The 19,487-nt window shown below is 37.2% G+C and overlaps 1 protein-coding gene across 2 annotated transcripts in view; it reads right to left on the bottom strand.

Annotated features, from left to right (window-relative positions):
* PPP3CA (protein phosphatase 3 catalytic subunit alpha) overlaps positions 1-19,487 on the bottom strand; it is a 315,119-nt gene that overhangs the window by 25,764 nt on the left and 269,868 nt on the right. For both annotated transcript variants that reach the window (XM_043871132.1, XM_043871133.1), the window contains exons 9-10: positions 5,348-5,473; positions 2,604-2,678 (exon numbers count right to left, since the gene is read on the bottom strand). In XM_043871132.1, coding sequence (XP_043727067.1) covers positions 2,604-2,678; positions 5,348-5,473 — 201 coding nt within the window. The remainder of the gene's footprint in view (positions 1-2,603; positions 2,679-5,347; positions 5,474-19,487) is intronic.

Below are 19,487 nucleotides of genomic sequence, written 5' to 3'. Positions count from 1 at the left end.
AGAGATGCTTTTGCTTTAGAATAAGCAGCCAGTTAAGGAAGAGCTTTAATTAAGTCCTTTGATGTCTTCTGATTCCTGCTTTCACCTCTGGATCCAACCACAAGTGCAGAAAGAAGCCTGATAGAGCATCGGGCCAGCCCCAGAGAGAGACAGACACTGCAGGCTGCCGAAAGGAGGAGCAGGGTGGGAGAATGCAACCTTGATCCTCAGGTTGAAAATAACATCATACAAAAAAGAGAAAAAAAAAAGAAAAAACCACAAAGATATGTTCTCACTAAACTGTTGTCCCCAAAAGAGTTAAATAGTTCTGGGAAGATTCTCAAGTTGTTCTCTGAGTAGCTTTGAGGAAATCCATAATTTCTGTGTCGTGTTAAATAAAGCACTAAAGGACATTTCTGATGATTTACTCTGAAATGTATACTACCCTAAGTTAAACACTTTCTTAATTAAAACTTTACTTCTGTTTTCCTTTTTCTTCCTTAGATGGCAAATTTATGAGATATGAGCTAAAAAAAAATCCCATTTAGAAGTCAGAGCTGTTTCTCTGCAGAAATGACCAAAGATTCAAACATGGTATTCACTGGTCTGCTTAGGAAGAAAAGAATTCTTCCAAGTGCCCTGAAAAGGACATGCACTTCTATCATTGGCATGAACAGGTTTAAAAGCAACTGCTGATGAACACAGCACATTGATTAGAACGAATTATTTTAAAGCAGAGGAAGTTCCAAAATGCATCCTTTCATGTAAGTGACTGAGCAAGTGGGTGAAGGAACTCACTAAAGTGAAGTAAAGACTGAGGCAGTCTTGGTGATTCTCAACTGTGCAGGAAATAGCAGCACAGTTGAAATGTGCAGGTACTTTTGGCTTTAGGGTCTGGCAGCACATAGTAGGTGCTCAATATATATTTACTGAATGAGTGAATGAACATATAATTACAATCATATGCAAGTCTACTTATTTCGTACCATGTGCTATCTATTTAATAATTATTGGTCAATATAAACCTCGCTAAAGCAGAGACTTGTTAACGGAGGAACACTTCTGTATTAATGCTACTTGATCTTCCTTTTTGAGGAGTAACAGAAACATAGTGAAAGGCATCTATTACAATATGCTTGTTGACTTTTAAGATTTAGATTCCATCAGGTTAGTATTCTTTCTTGAGGGAAAAAGAATATCTTTCTAACCTTCCATTAGGAAGATTTAATATCTCTTAGATGGTATTATAATTATCTGACTATATATAGATAGTTATATATGGTATATAACCAACTAACTATACCTGGAAAAGCTAACAATGGCAAACTGTGGCTTTAACATATGAAACAGCTAGAATCTGGATAAAGCACAGAACATCCACTGGTTTTCTGAATATTTTAAAATATATCAATATGTTTACTTAAGAAAGTTTTTACAAACTATTTTTTTAGCTCATTCTAACCTAGTGAAAGTTTAAAAAATCCTTTTCTTCCCTGTATTGTACATTCCCTCGCAATGTGATATATGACTAAAGAGTAGTAACATGGAGACAAGTAATGAAGACAAGAGAAGTTACAGGAAGGAGAAAAACCTTGAGATGGTAGAAATAACTGTACACTTTAAATTTACCTGAGTATATATATTGTATGTATGTGAGTGAATGGACACTTTTATTTTACTTTTGCCTAAAGAGTTAGGTATTCTGCATTTATAGATGTGACTTGTATTAAGCTCAAATAAATACTAAACCATGCTGTTCAGACAGTAACTTTCAGAAAAGGCTACATTCTTGCTTCATTTTATACATGTACAGTTCCAAAAGGTAAAAAATTATATCAATTTAAACTTGTCACAATATCTGGTTTCCACAGCCACCATCCCCTTTTATTTGATAATGTCTTATTTTATTGATATTTTATGTTTACACATCAGTCTCTCTAATCAGACCGCAACTTCCTCTTAGGTCTTTAATGCATTTTGGAATCCTGAGTGTCCTGTGCAGAGTAGGCACATATTAGACATTTATGGAAGTGAACTTTGCTCTAGCACTTTCCTCTTCCAACTACATTTTTGTACATTACCACCCCTTTTAGGGCCCTTTTGTAAGAGCCAGAGTAATTTTTCTCTCTATCCACATCAGGAATCTTTGTCTTTTATACAAAGTGTACTCTCTGAAGGTAACTGAATACCAAATAGTATTTAAAAAAAAATAATAAAAAACCTAATAACTTAATTATTACAGATATGAAAAGATATTAAGTTAACATAAATATCAATATGTCAATGTGTAAGTTATCTTTTATCATAGACATCAAAATTTGAATAACTGACAGGGACAACTTCACTAAAAGAGCCAAAAAAGTGACTTAGCAATGTGAGCTACTGAAACATGGTTATAAAGTACTTTACTGCTTCAACTGTGTTTTCAAGGTGATGGGAAAATTCATGGATTTTGTTTCTTATATTTCTTCAAAGCAACTATAAAATATCGTAACATTGTTCATCCTCAACAGTATATTATTCACACATAATCTAAATCTTAGAAATTTATTCTTAGGGTTACCTGTAAGATGCCAAGTAACTACCTAGCAAGCTGAATTAGCACAAAGGCTCAAGGCTCTTACCATCAAATCCATCTTCTTCTGATCCTAGTTCATCGTCTGAGCAGATGTTGAGGACGTTTACCAGCATCTCAGTCACTGAGGAGACGAAGGAAAGAAAGAAAAAACAGTCTAAAAAATCTACTGTAATGTTAATTTTACTCTGGCATTGTTAATGAGCAGGCTGGGCAGTAACATCCTAACCTATATTGAAGATGGAATTTCCTGCATAGCAGTTTTTATGAAATTCAGATCATAAAAGATATCAGGCCTTGTGTTTCTATGCAGACTTTATATTATTAAAATTATCAGCTCACGCTACGAAATCTAATGGAAACACTGACCAGGAATCAGTCAATAGACAGTGGACAAAAGAAAACTGTGGATGTGAATATAGTATACATCTATGAAGGAGAAAATGCCTTCTAATTTTTATTTATTTGTACAGTGATGCTGTTAGATTTAGACAAGATTACAAACATTAGGTTCATAGGGACCAAGTGAATGCTGCTGCTGCTGCTAAGTCACTTCAGTCGTGTCTGGCTGGATCTCTTTTTAAATTTTTTTAGTCCCCTAGAGAACTCAGTTTAGTGATAGAAATGTGGTTTGTGTTTAAGAAAAACTGATAATTGATGAACTAATATATTTGAGATAGCTTTGAGAATATCAATTTAAAAAATTAGTGTGTTGAGATATATATATAGCATTAAATTTCATTTTTAAAAAGGATTTACAAATGAAGCTTAGGTAAGTCTGGTAAGAAATTTACTTGAGTAAATAGATTAAAAGAGGGTTGTATAAAAGCATTATACACAGAAATTAGTCCTGCAACACTTTATACTAAGTTACATGTTATTTGCGTTGAACATTTTTAAAAGTTAGGTTGGGTTCTATCATGATTGTGAAAAGAAGCTTGTCCAGTATTTCTTCAAGAGTTCATTTTTAAAATCAATTTCTTCTAGCATTAAAGATATATGTTAAAGAGTGAAACTTCAGTGGGGCCAACATTAACCCAGAGCTCCAGTTTCATTATCAAAAGTAAGTTATGTACACATATATATTAATATATTTTTTTGTAACAGATGTTCAAAAAACCTGAATAATTAATGGAAACAACCCACATGAAGGGTGTTCAAGGGTGGTTGTCAGGATTCTCAGTGCTTTTCTGTCCATGCTGTGATCTGATGGGTGCAAGGAAGTGGTGACATGGAGTAGTACTGGGAACATTTATCTATTAAAATTAAAATTTACTGACTCTTAAAATTTACTTTTGATTTGTTTTGGTGTTGAAGGGGAAGACTTCTTTGATGACAATTCATAACTTCTTGGGTTTAATCATTAAAGGACATTTAAAGGAAAAAACAAGGATTGTAGGAAAATGAATATGATACATATTAATATTAATATATTACATATATGTATGAATAGAAATACACAAATATTTCAGAAAAATGCACAGCTTTTCTCTAAAATCCCCCCATAGGACATTATTTTTCTAAAACAAGTGCAAGCTCTTATGTTTATTACAATGCCTATTCCCTTTCTCTGTGATGCTCACGACTTTGCTTGAGGAATGATCCAGACTATCACCGTCATGCCTCCTGAATGGAAAACTCAAGTTCAGTGGGTGCAGGCTTTTCCTCAAAATTTTTGTTGTGGTTTAGATCAAAATATAAAAAACAAATAAAGGGAGAATGAAGGAAAGAAAGAAAAGACCAATTCTTCTGAAAAACTGGAGCATGCTAATAAACAACTTTTAAAATATAAATCTTTCTCATCTAATGGTCACAATATTTATCATCACTCAGTTGCTCAGTTGCATCCAACTCTTTGCCACCTATGGTGGCAGGCTCCTCTGTCCATAGGATTTTTCAGACAAGAACACTGGAGTGGGTCACCATTTCCTCCTCCAGGGGATCTTCAAAACCCAGGGATCCAACCCATGTCTCCGGTGTCTCCTACACTGCAGGTGGATTCTTTACTGGCAAGCCATCATCATGATGAATTTTATTTTTTTTGTTATTGTACATGTTGTGTTTCAAAATATTGTAGACATTAATCACTTTCATACAATGACTATTATTAACATCAGAAATGTAGGAAAGCATGGTTATCTCAACCTTTTAATTTGACTGGTAGTTTGTAAAATAAAATAGAACTTTTGAATTATAATACAAAGGGGTAAGAAGAGAAGGTAGCCATTATAGCTTGAAGCCAGTCAAAACTACGAATCTGTTACTTTTTTTAAAGTTGGATTATTCTAATAAGATTATGTAAATTATCCTAATAGTTTTCATTTCTTTTATTTCCCCCTTAATTCCATCCATTACATGTTAATAACATGTACAATGACATACTTTCAAATCACTGCTCCTATGGTGCAGCTTGTGAGTTTTACTGATTAGACCAAAGGGCTTCTCTTTCTGAATATTTCATGGTAAAAGGGCCACAAGTTTTCTCCTTCCTTCTCATATCATTTTATGTAACATCAACATACATACACTACCAGGTGTAAGACGGATAGCTGGTGAGAAGTTGCTGAGTAGCAGAGAGAGCCCAGTCTAGTGCCCTGTGATGACCTGGAGAGATGGGATGAGGGGAGAGGAGGGAGGCTAGGAAGGGAGGGGATGTATGTATAATAATGGCTGATCTGCATTGGCTGATCTGCATTGTTGTAACAGAAACCAATGCAACATTGTAAAAAAAATTTTTTTAATATAGTTAAAGAAAAACAAAAAAAGAGGACATCCCAGGATTCCACAACACACCTTTTTCCCCAACAAAAGGCAGGGACCAGGTGAAAACATCCATGAAATTTGGAAGCCAATATGGATGAGGAGAACAGTTGAATTGCCTGATATTCATGACATTGTTCTCATACTTCAATACTGCAGCTGAAAAAAACATAAAGAAGGAAATTAGATTCACAAGCATATATTTCTGCTTCTATGCATGGCTTGAGTTGATCAAGAAAATTCAACTAATTGACTTAAGCTCCAAAATATCAAGGCAAATAGCTTCATCTGTCATGAATGTTTATACTAGTTAGGATTTAATCTTCACTCAGTGTGATATGTAACTGCAAAATATATAAATGCTATATATGAAAATTCATTGTAATTTGGCAAATATATATAAAAAATAGTTAATCAAACACCAGGAATTGGATCAAGCTTTTTTGCAGCCAAGAATATTTTAGTCTCATTTAATATTTGATGAGACAAACAAAAGTGGCATAGGTAAGTTAGTGCAATATAATTTAATAATCTCAAATATCTGAACAGAATTTATTACTACTGCTTTTAAACCACACTTTTTTTTCCCCAGTAGAACTCACAACAGTTGTACAAACAGTTTAAATTAGACTGCAATCTTGACTTTATAAAGTAAAATGTTTGGATTGAATTCTGCCTTAAATAATATGCTAGTATCTGACTCCTCCCTTGACTTCTGAAAAGGATGCACCATCCACAAAGAGTAGGAAAATAAATCTGCTGCTTTACTCTGGTTTGTCTGGTGTCTGTGGGCTGGATTGATACTCATATGGAATGTTATGGCTGAAGAGATGCTAAGAGCATAGCTGATCTCCCTTCTAACCAGGTTCATTCAGAACTTCATCTATAGCAATCGGGACACAGAGGGAGCAGGTCTCTGTGAATACTTTCAAAGAAGCAAAAGCTTTACTACTTACTGATTTTAGTTCTCCCTTCTGAAAAAATACAGAACAAGTACACTTCTGTTTCTTTAAACATTAAGAACTAAACTCTCATATTACAGACTTTCTATGATGGCATGATTAACATTTGTGTGTGCCTGCTAAGTCACTTTAGTTGTGTCCAAATCTTTGCAATGCTATGGACTGTAGCCTGCTAGGCTTCTCTGTCCACGGGATTCTCTAGGCATGAATTCTGGAAGGGGTTGCCATTCCCTCCTCCAGGGGATCGTCCTGACGCAGGATTCGAACCAGCTTATCCTGCAGCTCCTGCATCGCAGGCAGATTGTTTACCGTAGAGCCACCTAGGAAGCCCATGATTAGCATTATCTTAGCGGAAATTACTGAACAGATCCTAGTTGATGTCAAATGAGTTTTTCATGGCTTTGTCTGGGGGCTTAAAATATAGAAAAATTAATCATTTCACTACTTTAAAATTTTTAGGCTGACTTTATATGTGAAAGATTAGTTATAGCATGTGATTCCTATGCATAAACATAGGACTTAAAAATCTCTTTTTTAAAAAAAATTACTGGAAGTTTACTAGGTTTGAGCTTTTGCATCAATGTCTGCACTAACATCTTTTCTTCTTACTTGATGATGTCTTTAACATAACATTGCTTTCATAGCTCCACATTTTTCTTTCACTTCGAATGTTTTCTCAGAACCTCTGAATTTCCAAATTCTTCCCATACCTTGGTGCCAAGCTCAAACACTATCCCCTCTTTGAAATCTTTTCTGATTTCTTCTGATGAGTGTCTTTCCTCTGAATTCCCAAAGCCCTTGACTTATAGCTCTATTTGCATTTATTATTTAATTTAAATACAGGTATTCTATGTATATATGAATATGCCCAATGTCTCTCTCTGTCTAAGGAAAAGTACCCTTCAGCAGACTTAATAGTATTTATGTTTGAGTGCCGAAGAATTGATACTTTTGAATTGTGTTACTGGAGAAGACTCCTGAGAGTCCCTTGGACTGCAAGGAGATCCAACCAGTCAATCCTAAAGGAAATCAACCCCGAATTTTCACTGGAAGGACTGATGCTGAAGCTGAAGCTCCAGTATTTTGGCCACCTGATGCAAAAAGCCTGTTCACTGGAAAAGACCCTGATGCTGAGAAAGATTGAGGGCAACAGGAGAAGGAGGCAGCAGAGAATGAGATGGTTAGACAGCATCACCAACTCAATGGACATGAACCTAAAACAAGCTCTGGGAGATAGTGGAGGACAGAGGAGCCTGGCGTGCTGCAGTCCCTGGAGTCACAAAGGGCCAGACGTGACTCAGTGAATGAGCAACAATGTTTCACATACCATCTTCTTAGCATAAATGCTCAAAAGCTAAGGACATATCTTGATATTTCCCCCATAATCTTTTTCAAGAAAATTCCTCCTAATCCCTTTGACCTTTCCTCAGAGGAGACAGCTTCTAGAGCCTTTCCCTCAACCTGCACATCCTATTCTGGATGCTTGTCACATCAGCAATGCGACTGTTAAAGTGTGGCTCAGAACTAATACAATCTTGATGGGGATGATCAGTGCAGAGTATGGGAAGAATATATAGTTTTCTGTGATTTGCATACTACATACATCATACTGCAGCTGAACAATAAGTGGATGTTTTCAGCAGGTTGCCATTAACAAAAATCATACTTGATAACAGTGAGGTTTTTTCTTTGAATCATATTTCAGGCTGACCAATCCAATTCCAGAGAACAGAATCACAGATGGTTTGGGGACAAGAATTACAGATGGTAAAATCAACACTGAGTTACTGTCTTCCTATAGAATACTGAATCCTCCTTACACTCCTGTAAACCCATTCTTCTTTGCATTATCCTATCATTGATTCGATATGTCATTTGGCCTAAGGATACAATCACACAGTATTAAAAACATGCAAAATGAAAAAATCATGGCAAATGACAACATCGCCTTTGCTAGATGAGAAAGAGGAAGTCCTTTCAGCTTAGCTGCCTGGTCTCTGAGCACCAACTTCATGGAAATGGTATTTATACTATTTTTAAATACTGCATATTCTTAGCAGGAATGGATCCTCCTGTCTTCAAAAGAATCTTTTAAGGTTATGAGTTGTCTTTTTGAAGAGTAATTTCTTCTCCAAGTTTTCCCCACTTTGTATTAGCTTAGGGTGGTGCAGCAGGAATAAATAAATAAGTGTTATAACTGAGAGTACCCAGGAGAAAAGGGAGGCTTTCGATAATATGTCATTTAGTCTTTATTACAAATCTGAGAAACGATGTGACTGTCCTCATGCTATAGACTAAGGATCTGGTTGAGAAGTAAAATAACTTTCTCAGGATCATGCAACAAGGAACTAGAAGATTTCACTCCCAATTCAAACTCAGCTTTTACTGACACCAAATCCATCCTCTTTCTAACATCCCTCTATCTCTCCTAACTGATCAATATTTGAATTCCAGTCCGAGCTATTATACTAATTTAACTTTGAATATGATGTTCATAATTAAAGACGTTTTAGCTTTTTGCCAAAAGACATGTTTGAGAAAAATGAAATAGGATGCACATTCACTAGTGTGGATAAAGCTTGTCCAATAGATAAAGCAGAAGCTCTGTTTTGTCACTGGTGAGACAAAGCATTTATTCACTTGACACTGGCTCACACAATTTATCTGCGTGTCTACTGATAATGCAGATACTGTTTACAGATTTTATTTTTGTTTATTAGCAACAGAAATAATACCATTTAATAGCAGCTACATTTTCTAAGCATCTGCTCTATGCGCTCCTGTGCGCGGGCTTGGTCATTTCAGTCTTGTCTGACTCGCTGTGACCCCATGGACTGTAGCCCACCAGGCTCCACTGTCCATGGGATTCTCCAGGCAAGAATGCTGGAGTAGGTTGCCATGCCCTCCTCCAGGGGATCTTCCTGACCCAGGGATTGAACCCGTGTCTCCTATGTCTCCTGCATTGGCTGGTGGGTTCTTACCACTAGTGCCACCTGGGAAGCCCATCTGCTCTATAGCAGGCACTATATTTGGTGCTTAATAATCAAATACCTTCACAGTATCTCTCAAAAAAGTGGCTCTTATTTACATTTTCAAAATAAGCAGAGAGGTTATTTGTCCAAGGTCACACATGAGAAGCAGCAAACCTCAGTTTGGTTTTGAATCTGAAGTCCCTCATCTTTTCAGTATTCCACAATATTCTGACTCTAACTGCATAAATCATTCCAGGTCTACCAAGTGTTGGACACAGATTCTCCTTCCACGTTTATTCCTTTTTTAAAAAAGGGAGCACTGGACTGGAAGCCCAGGTGCCCAGACTGAAAGATGAATGCTGTCTTGAATTACTCACAAGACCCAAGAACACTTAATGTCTCTGTGTCTCAGCTACCTCACTTTTTACTACTTGGGTTTATCCAGATAATTTACACAACCTCTTCCAGATCTGAATAATGTTAACAGACTTCTGGAACGAAGATCTCATCATTAATGCAAAGATTGATGAATGTTCTCAGTAATTCTAAAAACCATTAATAGAACCTTTTCCCTTAATTTTCAACATACTTAAAAAAATTAGCTTTCATTTAAAAATGCAAATGCAGCAATATGTATTCTCTTCTTCAGCCATATAAAATACTCATGCATGAATTTTGATTTTTTTGCATAATATATATATATATCACAAAAATATATAAAAAAAATTAAACCAGAACAGTCCCAAATATCCAGTCACGAACTTCACAGTTAATGTTTCATCTTCCACCTCCCACATCCTCCGCCCCTGCCGCCTGCCTCTGTCACTGGAATTACAGAGCTCAATTGGGGCCCTAACAGGATGCACTCCTCTGAAGTACTTGAAAGACATTTATCTCCACCGGCCACATAAATAATACAAACGGTTGTACTTCAAGAATCACTTGAGGTGGCTCCTGAGATCTTGCCTGAGAAATAGAGAGAAGGAAAAAGAATGAAGTCTACCATCAAGGGACTCCTTTATTCCTCTGGCGATTATACATGACCTTGTGTCCTTTAACAACTGTATTAGAGGCCAGGGGACAGAAGACGACACATACACGGGCCCTAGGTTACCGACCATAATTCAGAACAGACCAGACAGCACGGCAACAAATGCTCTTCCGTTGCACATGCAAGGTGTGAAGAGTAGTCAGAAGAAATCTGGTATAAGAGAAATAGTATTAATCTGTTTGGATCTGGAGACCTGACTGCCAATTCTTTTTCTGATACCAAAAGTATGGCAGCAAAGCTATCCAATTAACTGGTCCCATCTTGCTTATGCAGAAGACAGATATAAAATCAGCAATAAAGAGACTGCTCCCACTTGGGAATAGGAAGGGGCACTGGACCTCTATCATATCTAGTGATATAACAAGGCCCTCTAATACAGTGAAACCTGAGGAACAGCATCTAGATTTTAATTCAGTCTTTTCTCTTATCAAACCATGCACTAACTTGCTAGACCAAATCCAAATCTGTAAATTAAAGGGGTCTCTCTTACTCGAAAATTGAAATTTTGATGAGACACAAAATCTAGTATTTCACAAAAACTTGGTAACATTTCCCAGCATCTTCTTTACAATTACCATCACCAGAGAGGCTGATGACAGGGCAGTAAATGACAAAAATATAAGGTCAAAAGAGAGCTTCTAGTTTACGAGACGTTATCTAAAGATTTGACTGTGGTGATGAAGAAGATTCTTGACAGTCCCTTGGACTTCAAGATCAAAGTAGTCAATCCTAAAGGAAATCAATCCTGAATATTCATTGGAAGGGCTGATGCTGAAGCTGAGGCTACAATACTTTAGCCACTAGAGGTGAAAAGCCCACTCATCGGAAAAGACCCTGATGATGGGAAAGATTGAAGGTAGGAGGAGAAGGGGGCAACAGAGGATGAGATGGTTGGATGGCATCCCCGACTCAATGGACATGAGTTTGCTCCAGGAGAGTGCTGCAGTCCATGCGGTCTCAAAGAGTGGGACACAACTGAGAAACTGAACAACAACAAGCAAAATACTGCTAACAAGATGCATTTGACCAGCTCACCAAATCACAGACCCAACACATTCCAAGTGGACTTCAAGAGAAACACAGAGGTCCTTTTCTGCAAGCCTTCAGATGAGTAACTGTGATACTCCCAACACACCTCAGGCATGCTCACACGGCTAGGGCTGTTCAACAGCAGCGAAGAGAAGAGCCCCCCAGAAGAGGAATGATAGAGTTTATTCTTTTGACCCTTCTGCTAACATTTTTCATCTCTTTAAATTTAATTGACCATGTACTCCCCCTTTCAAAAGACAGGACAGAAGGACAGAAGAGAAACAAAGATGAGAGGAAAGCAAGTGGGGACACTTCAGAATCACTGTAAGACATCCAGAAATAGCAAGGAAAAAAAGGCTTACTAGTCCCAGGATGTTTTTTCCTTTCAATTCTTCTACCTGCAGACATCCTAGTAGAAAAACTAGCATCAATGTGTTCTTTTGGCAAAGTCCTACCATCAGAGAAGGAGGCATGATAGCTTGATCGGTAAAATTCTTGAGGTAGGACTATGTACTCAAAATGTCCTTTCGTGATGTTTTAAGATTATGTTGGTATGCTTTTTCAAATATATATATGTCCCATAAAGACTACTTTTGGGTGGGGGACAATTTTAATTTAAAAATTTGGGAAGACATATATGTACATTTACATAAATGCATAGTTATCACACTACATGTTATAGCATCTATGAACATAACCTCTGTGATTCCTTCCATTTAGAAATCTGATTTCTAACTCTTGTTTTCCATTTTTTTTTTCCTTCTTCATGTCCTGTACTTGCCTGATGGATTTTGTTTTAAAATGATTCCTTTTTTATTATTAGTAACCCAGGTAAAAGGCATAACTTAGGTCAAAGGAAATTTACCAGTTCATGAGGGTTGTTATATTTGGTGAGCAAGGGCTATTCTTATAACTCACTGTTACTCTATGGCTCCTAAGTTTAGGTAAAAGTAAGTATTCAAGTCATTTGTTAAGATGGACTTCAAGTCTTCAATTTGTAGGTAATTTTGTCATAATAATAATCTTTAGTGTGTGTTTTTTGAAAAATTTAATCCTCAAATCACTCAACTCAATACTTAAGATAGGGTATCTCTCAGGCAATGCTTAGTGACTTCCACATAATGACTGAATTTCACCAACTTGAAATATTTCAGTATTCCTGGATACAAATAGTAGGTATATGTAATTATCTTGAAGCTAAGAGCTAATGATTTTGTACTTATTGAAATACACACACATGTTTCTGTATATATAACTCTCTTATGTCTGCGTCTAACCCTTATTCTTCCTTTTACCCTGTACATGCCTCTTTCATGGCACCTATAACACCTTCTTTAGCTTTGTCACAAGGCTCCTACATAAAATGCAGATGATATTATCTGTCACAAAGGAAGGTGACTATACTAGATGTATTTGTGAAATTGTCTGAGCCAATCTTATGATTATGTCTGTGTGTCACTGAATGACTGTATGTGTGTTATGCGTTTTCCTTAACATTGCATTAGTAAATTGTGAATCAAGTATTATTCAAATACAAAGTTTTGAGTAAAGTAAGTGGAAGGTAGATGATAGAAGGGATGAAGGGGGCATAGATCTCTTTTGCTTTCTTTTATCGTGCTTTGTACCATACCTGGCACACGGTTAATGTTCAATAGTGTTGGTTGCAGTAAAAGTTTAAGGGAAGTGAGAGAGAAAAGAAGGACAAGATTGAAAAAGAGAAGAAGGAAAGAAAGGAGGAAGATAGGTGAAGCAAGAGAAAATAAAGAAAAATTTTAAAACACAAAACATGTAACTTGTCAGTATATTAAAACTGTAACCAACCACATATGAATGGAAGTCTGAAGGATGCTTGAAAGAATTTTGGGAAAAAGTAATATGCCACTTCAGAGGCTGAATTCTGTTTCAAAAATGTAAGAGTCTAAAATAGATAAGAGTAGAAATAATACAGTCTCTATCATATAGTAACTATGTGAACGTGAGCAAATATTTCTCATTATTTATTTGAGTTGCACCATGCTGCGTGTTTAGTTGCCCAGTCCTGTCCAACTCTCTGCGACCTCATGGACAGTCGCCCACCAGGCTCCTCTGTCCATGGGGATTCTCCAGGCAAGAATACTGGAGTGGGTTGCCATGTCCTTCTCCAGAGGATCATCCCAAACCAGGGATCAAACCCAGGTCTCTTGCATTGCAGGTAGATTCTTTATAACCTGAGCCACCAGGAAAGCCCATAATTATGAGCTGTTCTGTTGTACTTAGAGAGTATGAAGATCAAATAAAACATTAATAACATATATGTTAATACTCATAATATATGCAATCAGATAAAATCTTTGGCACCTGAAAAATGTAAAGTACCATGACTCAGTTTTAAATTCCTGAGGAGAAAATGGCTATCTATTTTTAATAATTTTGCCATTTTACAACTCTTACCTCATGTGTCACATTATTAGGATCCAGAGAATTTGAGCCAAAAATTGACCCTTGGAATTAGCTCAAGTCCAGTCAAACACTGTGAATCATTTCTACCATTACAACTTCACCAAGAGAATTTGAATTGCTACCATTAAATATTTTTTGCTAAGTCAATAAGGAGTCATTGGCAGTTTTGATTTCCCTATCAGTTTGAACTGATAACATTCCTTTAAGTTTAATCTATACTATTACAATGCTAAAATATGACTTAATCCACCCTGACTAAATGAGAGAGATTTAGCTGAAGCTTTGAACTATTGAAGGAGATGGCATGGACAAAGGAAACACTGTGTCCATTGTTGTTATTTTTCAGTCCTCAGTTGTGTCCAACTCCTTGCAATCCCATTGACTACAGCACACCAGCCTTCCCCGTCCTTCACTATCTCCTGGATTTTGCTCAAACTCATGTCCATTGAATAGATGATGCCATCCAACCATGTCATCCTCTGTCACCCCCTTCTCCTTGCTCTTATTGTTGATATCCACTCCAAATGTATAACAAGGGTTTAAGTGTACCTTGGTGGGATGTACTTTGAAAACTAGTACCTGTATCTTACCTGTTTCTGTATCTGCATCTGTATGCGATTATAGAACACTCTTCCACCTTCTACTTGGTGTCAAGCCGTAAGCTGTAGCTTGCAATGGTTCTAGGTTGCTTGGCAACTAGTTAATATTAACTCCTTGGAACTGAGTTAATATTAAGCCCATATACTTGATATCTACTCTTTTTTGGTCATCTACTTTATTCAGTAAGTCACTGAGTCTCTTGAAGGTCTAGAAGAATCTCTAGATAATGAAAAGTAAGTGATAATCCACTGACTCATGTCTTTAACATGTTACATATATATGGTTCCTGTTTGTCCTTCTGTTAAATGCCTTATTGACAATTAGACTTCTAGAGAAGTTGGTTTTAGTTTGGGTTAAGAATCTTTGAACCATCTGTGAGAAAATGAAACATAACACCTCAAGATGCAAGCCTTAATGGGTTCTGTCCAAGTGACAACAGTACTGGCAGTGTGTCTGGAGAGAGGACTCAGCTTCGCTGGAGGTCCTGTCTGCATCCCCAAACAAGGGTTCACAGAACACTGTGATTCTATGGGTTCACAGAGCACTGTGATTGCCACCTGATTCTACGGGTGGAACTTCGTGAAAAGTGAGGATTGTTGTTCAGTCACTAAGTCATGTCCGACTTTTTGTGACCCCCCCCATGAACTGCAACACGCCAGGCTCCCCTGTCCTTCACGACTTCCTCCCAGAGTTTGCTCAAGTTCATGTCCATTGAGTCCATTGGTGATGCTATTTAACCATCTTATTCTCTGCAGCCCTCTCCTCCTTTTGCCTTCAGTATATCCCAGCTTTCCAAGGTCTTTTCCAATGAGTCAGTTCTTCTCGTCAGGTGGCCAAAGTGAGGATTACCTCGCCCGCTGCCATATAGTACTTTGCTGGGTGCGTATTAGTTGCTCAGTCCTGTCTGACTCTTTGTGACCTCATGGGCTGTAGTCTGCCAGGCTCCTCTGTCCATGGGATTCTCCAGGCAAGAATACTGGAGCGGCTTGCCAGTTCCTTCTCCAAGGGATCTTCCTGACTCAGGGATTGAACCCAGGTCTCTCGTATTGCAGGCAGATTTTTTACCATCTGAGCCACCAGGGAAGCCTATACTTATTTTATTGAAAACTGCTGAAATGAACAATCTTGTAGTGGTGTTGGTTAAGAAATCCAGGTCGTTTGTTAGAGCAAAGATATATAGATTATATGTAGCTTAATTTAATTAAAATATATAGTGAGAGTAATTCCTAAATTTTAAATCTTGATTTTCTATTTCACCCCCTGGGCAGAGGAGCCTGGTGGGCTACAGCCCATGGGGTTGCAAAGAGTCAGATACGACTGAGCAACTAACACCTTCACTTTCACTTTCCATTAATTAAATGTTTAAATGTAAGCAAGGTGACTACTGGACTAAAACTAATCTATTTAGAAAGTGGCCTCCGGCAATGACACTTTCACAGCAGAGTCAAACAAAAGCAAAAGCAGGAGTGCTTTTGGGGGGGGGGCGGGGGGGTATCTTTTCAAGGGAGAAATTATTTATTCCAGAATAGTAAAAAAGATACTCTAAATTTATTCTTTTAATAATGTATATACTTGGATGTATAACACTCATGCAATTTTAAAGTGGTAACAAATGACTCTTCATTTCAAAAGCTTTTCCTTTCTCATTGAAGAATAGTCAGTCACCTAAACACAATGAGCTGAAAGCTGAATAGAGGATCGGTGCAAACACTGCCTGGAAAGCTTTCACATAACAAAGCTGATGCACAAGAGCACAGAAGGAGGTTAACTTGTGGGCCCTGGAGTCAGACTGCTGAATTTCAGTCTCAGTGTTAATCCCTGACCAGCTTGTAAGAACCTTGGCAAAAGTATGTAACTCCTCTGTGTCCCAGTTTCTCATCAATGAACTCAAAATTATAATGTAGTTCATAGAATCATTGAAAGATTAAATGAATTTATTCACGGAAATGTAGATCACTGTCTGGCAATGGTATATGTTCAACAATATTAGTTATCATTATTGCTATAGGTATAGGAAATCATAACACAGATCAGTTCCACATATTGAAGTCTTGGTTATATAAGCAGTGTAAACGGGCCATTCTATTGAAATCTTTCTGTGGTTAGTTTTATCCATTTAGCTCAGAAAAGTGATTTCTCTGGTTTACTTCACTCTGTATAATGGGCTCCAGTTTCATCCACCTCATTAGAACTGGTTCAAATGAATTCTTTTTAACGGCTGAGTAATATTCCATGGTGTATATGTACCACAGCTTCCTTATCCATTCTGAAAACCAATCAAAATCTTCTAACCTCAAGTTCTCTTGACCTTTAAATGTCTACCTAAATTTCTTTTTTACCATCTCGTACTGATAGTAAAGGAAGCTAATACTAACAGTTTTGTTCATGATTTTTGCTTTGCTCCTTCATAGACTCTTATATTCCATACTATTTCTTGGTGGACTGTGCTAGGTTTAATAACCATTATTAAGACGTTGTCTTCTTGGTATGTGTAATTCTGCAAATACTCATGTTTATCAAATAAACAAAGAAATGAAAATTTTTGGTGGGAGTGTATCTTACTGTTTTTCTCTAGCATTTGTTAGCAAGTACCAAATAAGAAAATGCTACCATGAATATGTATTTACATTTTCTATATTGAAATAAGTGAACTGGGCAAACAGTTGCTCAAGACCAATTAAGAAAACCTTTAGATTTGAGATGATAGCAGGAATAAAGTAAAGGCTGTGAAAACTATTGCCATTGGACAAAGTCTCTAGATTAATTTTATCCAATTTGTAAGGCAACTAGGGATCACAGTTATGGCTGTGGTTGCAAACACTTCAAAGTGTTTCAAAATGTTTAGTCAAGGCTAAAGGTCATGCCCATGCTTAAGGCAGGCCTCAGACTCTACAGAAATGGCCCCTTGTTATAAAATGTGGGGGGTCTTTAAAGGGAACTAAGCTTTTAAGCACGGCGTAGAGAAAGAGCAGAGGTGCTACTCAGGTTGCCTGGACAATGACTCTACTGCCTTCCCAAAACGCCCCTGCCCATCTCCCTCTTCCACTTAGGATATGGATCGAATCTAGCTGGTTCTTATTTGAATCCTGAACCAGGCGGGTACCAGCTATCTCTGCTTGTGGAAGTTACTCCTGAATGGTGAAAAAAGTTCCCAGTGCGGGGAAAGGCTTCTCAGGCCCGGCAAGGCCTGTGTGATGCTGGTGGGCCCCCGAGGACTGGGAGCCCCTGCTGGTAGAGCTGCAAGGCAAGCTGGCGTCAGATATGCTGCCTTTGCTCCTGGAATTCAAATCATGACCGCCAATCAGATGCCTACCTGGGTTCATTACATTAACAATTCAACCCTCTTGTACAATGATATCTTCCTGCCAAGTATACATTATCTTTTAATTTATAAGTACTTGTCTTCCTGAAGCCCCTGTCTATTTTTTGATTGGAAAATATTCAAGGATGTTGAGATTGCAAGCTTTGGTAAGATGACAATACTTTTTGTTAAGCAATTCTATCAAGCTGTCAAGTTTAAAGTTTCAAACATTATAATAGTCTTTTTTTTCTATCAAAAAGGGTAGACTTTTGCACAAAAAAAAAAAAAAAAAACCTCAAAATTCTAGTGAACGATGCTTTTCTTGTCCATCCTCTTCCTTCAGCTACTTTAACACTGAATTGACTTTTTTCCTGGTTGTCATTTTAATCTTTGGTCTTGATACTACATTAGTTATGTAACCATTTAGATTTTCCTCTCAAATCCAAAATACATTTTATTTAATAAATCTTACTTAACTACCTCATTTTACTGTCAGTAGTTTTTCTTAGAACTGAGCTGTGTGCCCCTGGTCTATATAGCTATATGTTTGTAGTATATATACAGGGCTTCCCCGGTGGCTCTGATGGTAAAAAATTAGCCTGCTATGCATGAAACCAAGGTTTGATCCCTGGGTCGGGAAGATCCCCTGGAGAAGAGAATGGCTACCCACTCCAGTACTGTTGCCTGAAGAATTCCATGGACAGAGGAGCCTGGTAGGCTACAGTCCCTGGGGTCACAAAAAGCCAGACATGACTGAGCGACTAAAACTTTCATGGCATATATCCACCCATCGAGCCACTTACTCACCCATATGAAAACTCATCTGAACTATGGATAACTGGCACCACATGGGAATCTACTACAATTTTGATATTTTTGAAGCATAGGTATAATCACCAGAGATATAAAGTACTTTTTACATCAAGGTTTAAAAAACACTTTTTAAAAGAGGTTTATTATAGTTTTCAGCTAAACTGAATTGTTTAAAGCAGAATTCACATCTGCCATTGTACTTTTTAACACTGAGAGATTTCACTCTAAGATTGCTTATGGGTCACTTTCTCAGTTAAGCTTTTCTTGGTTGCCACCAGCTAATTTCCACTCTCCTTGCATACCACTCTTTTCTTTGTAGGATTTTGTAAATATACTTACATAATTATTGGTGAAATTCTTTATTGAACATCTATCACACTACTAGATTATAAACCCCACTAGAGAAAAGACCATGTCTGTCTTGTTTATCTAATATTCCTAGTACCAGGCATGGTAGTTGGAACACAGTTAGTTCTCAATAAAGGTTTGTTGCATGTGGATGAGGTTGAAGTCATTTTCATGTGGTGGAAAATTGTTTTGAAAAAGAAGAAAAAGAATGAGGTGGAGAAAGAGGGAGATAAGAAGTTGCTACATGCCATTACTGCATTTTTCTTCCGTTGAGTGTACCTGGATAATTGTGAAATCGCTTTTCCCTGAGAGCTACATCTTCACAGGAGAAAAACAATTCAAAGGTGCTAAGTGCTCTGCACATGTTTAACTCCAACTGAGAAAGTGTATCAGCATTGGTTACAGAAGTAATTTAAAGAGAGATAAAGCTCCGAGGGTCAATACTGATAGGATACTTTTGGGCACTATCTTGCTATTAGTTCCCAGAAAGAAAATGTTTTGATCAATGCACATATTGGCTGTGTACCATGCATAAGACATGCTATTTGACTTTATAATGTGTATCAAAAAGCCTCTGATTCAAACTAATTAGAATATGATTGGGAATTTACAGGAATGTATGGAAAAGCTAACAAGAAACAAAAGTAAATGCTAAATA

The sequence above is a fragment of the Cervus elaphus genome, chromosome 17 (genome assembly GCF_910594005.1).
Source record: "Cervus elaphus chromosome 17, mCerEla1.1, whole genome shotgun sequence".
In the NCBI taxonomy this organism is placed as follows: domain Eukaryota; kingdom Metazoa; phylum Chordata; class Mammalia; order Artiodactyla; family Cervidae; genus Cervus; species Cervus elaphus.
Note: the sequence above shows the minus strand (reverse complement) of the source record. Positions and strands in the feature narration are given on the sequence as shown.